General features: G+C 36.1%; 1 protein-coding gene across 1 annotated transcript in view; it reads right to left on the reverse strand.

Annotated features, from left to right (window-relative positions):
- Positions 1-1,778: 1,778 nt before the first annotated feature.
- Positions 1,779-2,873, reverse strand: part of smc1a (structural maintenance of chromosomes 1A) — a 13,199-nt gene continuing 12,104 nt past the window's right edge. Inside the window, exon 26 of the mRNA XM_032520343.1 lies at positions 1,779-2,434. Within this exon, the coding sequence (XP_032376234.1) occupies positions 2,354-2,434 (81 nt within the window). The 3' untranslated portion in view covers positions 1,779-2,353. The remainder of the gene's footprint in view (positions 2,435-2,873) is intronic.

Genomic DNA, 2,873 nt, shown 5'->3' on the forward strand with positions numbered 1-2,873 from the left:
AGGATGTCACTTGAGTTTATGTGGTTATCTTGTGATTTTTTTACACTTGCAAGTGGCTTCACCTCACCTTGCTTTGACAGTCTGTATCTACTTATCTGGCTTACAGGCAGGTTGGCTCAGGTTTAATATATTGCCAAGTGTGGTTGAAACTTAACCAAGGAGAAACAATATATCTGACACTGAAACATCTTAATTTTCTGATTTATTGAAGTAATAAAAAATACTTATTTCAGAGCTAACAGACTAACATATTTCTTTCTTTGTAGCGTTTGTTGAGGCTATCCATTCCATATGACTTATGGGACAACCATGTGAGTGAGCTGAGTGTCTTACTGGAGCCTTACTGAGGGAGGTAGGATAGTGACTGGTGACTAAAACAACTCACTGAATACAAGAAAAAGGCAGCCGACTTTAGCGTGCTGCAGTTCAGTGAGGACAGGGGGAAAGGACACCACTTTGGAAAAACAAACAGTTTCTGTCCATGAAGTTCCAGAAGAGTTAAACTGAGTATTCAGTTAATGCTTTCAAAAGGGCTGTGGTGCTAGTATGACAATGCAAGTGAAAGTATTTTTTCTTTGTAGATATAGCAGCGTCCTCTGATAGGACTTGCTGTCTTTTAATTACGGCGTTTTCTCCTGCTCACCACTGTTCTTGTGTGCAGTTGGTATCAACAGATTTGATAGAGGAAAGATCTTTTTTTTTATGTTGGACATAGAGGTACATTTAATCTCTAAAATAATTATCTAAAGATTTCACTGTATTAAAGTATTTGTTCAATTGAAAGCCATGTAGTAGTCAAGCAGCACATGTGATTTTTTCCCAAGTCACTTTAAGTCACTCTACTGCTACAAGTTGTTTTTAAATTTACAAAAATATGTCAAACCTTTGTGGGGGGTCGGCACTTAATTGAACCTATACATACAATGTATCTTCAGCATACCTGGAGTATGGTGGATTTAGTTTTACAGCTCATTGGGGCTGATAAAAAAAAATATTTGTAATTGTATGGGCATAATTCATTGTACTTGTTTCATGTTTTATGCCTTGATGCAAACACTGACAGGCCCACAGAGGACTTTATTTTTTACATGATCTTCAGCCTGTGTTTTGCTGCCATACATACACTATGTTGCATGACTTTGGAGATAATTTGAGTTAACTGTTTAGCTCAACCTAGAGTCATTATGGTTGATGTTACATAGGTGTGTTCACCATGGCAAAATAAATAAATCATCCAAACATTTATTTCTGTTAGTTTTCTTTGTGCAAAATGGAGAAGGAACAAACCCTTACACAACAGGTGAGTTTGCTCTATTAAATAATTTTCATGATCTAATGATGCCTTGAAATGAGACAGTTAACGCAGCCTAGATGAGAAGATGCATGTTTTGGACGCTGGCTCAGCTGAAGTTACAGTGTGAAAACTGAGATCCTCTAAAAATAGTCTTGCCTAGCAGGGCACAGACTTCCCCTTATGGTGTGGAAACTAATGCAGCAAGATGTATTCTGCACTATAGGTTCAAATAAAGAAAAGAAAAACCGATTCACAGCGCCCGTTGCATATTTGCATTATAAAGTAAACAAAGTAAAAAGGAGCTTAAATAATTCAAATTTTATTTATTGAAGCAAATCAATCAATAAAAACAACCTGACAAAATAGTCTCACTTGACATTCCCATTTTCCTAAGGCTGATTCAGAATGTATTTCCTTTGACATAATTTTCTGATGACAGTTTTAGCTCCATGATCACATAATAGCACTGCCTAGGGTGTTTTCATTAGCACACGGGAATGTATCCACAATATTGTAACAACAGTTTCCGGATTAAGCTATTAAAAAGAAATATATAAGAAAGGTAGCACATGAAAATGGAAATACATATTTTAGTACATACAACAGATAAGGCTTTAAAGCACACCAATGAAAAGAGGACCGTAAACAGTATAAAAGCTCTGAGAACAAAAACTTGTTTCAGGTAAATTCAACACATTTTACATGATACAAATTCTACAGTCCGTTAAAAAGGTATAATTACCTCGCATTTTCACTTGATTATAATTCATTTGTATGGATTATTATAATCACTCATGTATGGCCGAATTGAGAAGGGCGGTCTTTTATAAATGTACATACATCCTGGTTGTTGCTGTCTATAAAAAACAACAACAAAAAACTCACTAATTTACTACTCTACCATATTCCAAAAAAATACATAAACATAAAAAACAATAGGAAATAACATGTAGGACCTATGGAATACATGATCTGTGACTTCTGAATATGTTAGGAATCCAGAGTGAGTAGCAGAGGAACTTCTAACTTGCCAAAATGCCGGTGTTGGGAGTGCTCGTCCTATTCATTTGGATTTGGGTTGGCATCAGGATACTGGGAGAGGTCAAAAGTAAGCACTTTGCTGATGACACAATCTCCTTGCTGTGAGTGGGAGAGAAAGAAAATCAGTTAATACTTTAACACTACGTACAGCAGATGTTTCCAATGTGTTTATTTACAAACAGCTCAACCCTTTGTTAATCCTGGCCAGTTTCTGCTGGATTCTAGACAGATCCGATACATGTTTTGATGATGCCATGTTTGAAGCTAGGTGTTCCAAATATGACTTATTATGATGACTTATTCCAAATCCACAAGTTTTCTGCAGTATTGTATAAGACATTTTAATACCACCTAGAATGCAATTTAATACTTTTCTCAAGGTCATAGCGGTCAAAGAAAGAGGGAAAACCAGTAGGGACAATGAAGTCTATTATGTACATTCATTTATATGACATTTTGCCCGTTATGAGTGACTGTTTGCTACAGGTCTGATGGTGTTGACTGAACACAAAAGGATTAAACAGAATCCACCATCCAC

Source organism: Etheostoma spectabile, chromosome 7 (assembly GCF_008692095.1).
Source record: "Etheostoma spectabile isolate EspeVRDwgs_2016 chromosome 7, UIUC_Espe_1.0, whole genome shotgun sequence".
NCBI classification, from domain to species: Eukaryota; Metazoa; Chordata; class Actinopteri; order Perciformes; family Percidae; genus Etheostoma; species Etheostoma spectabile.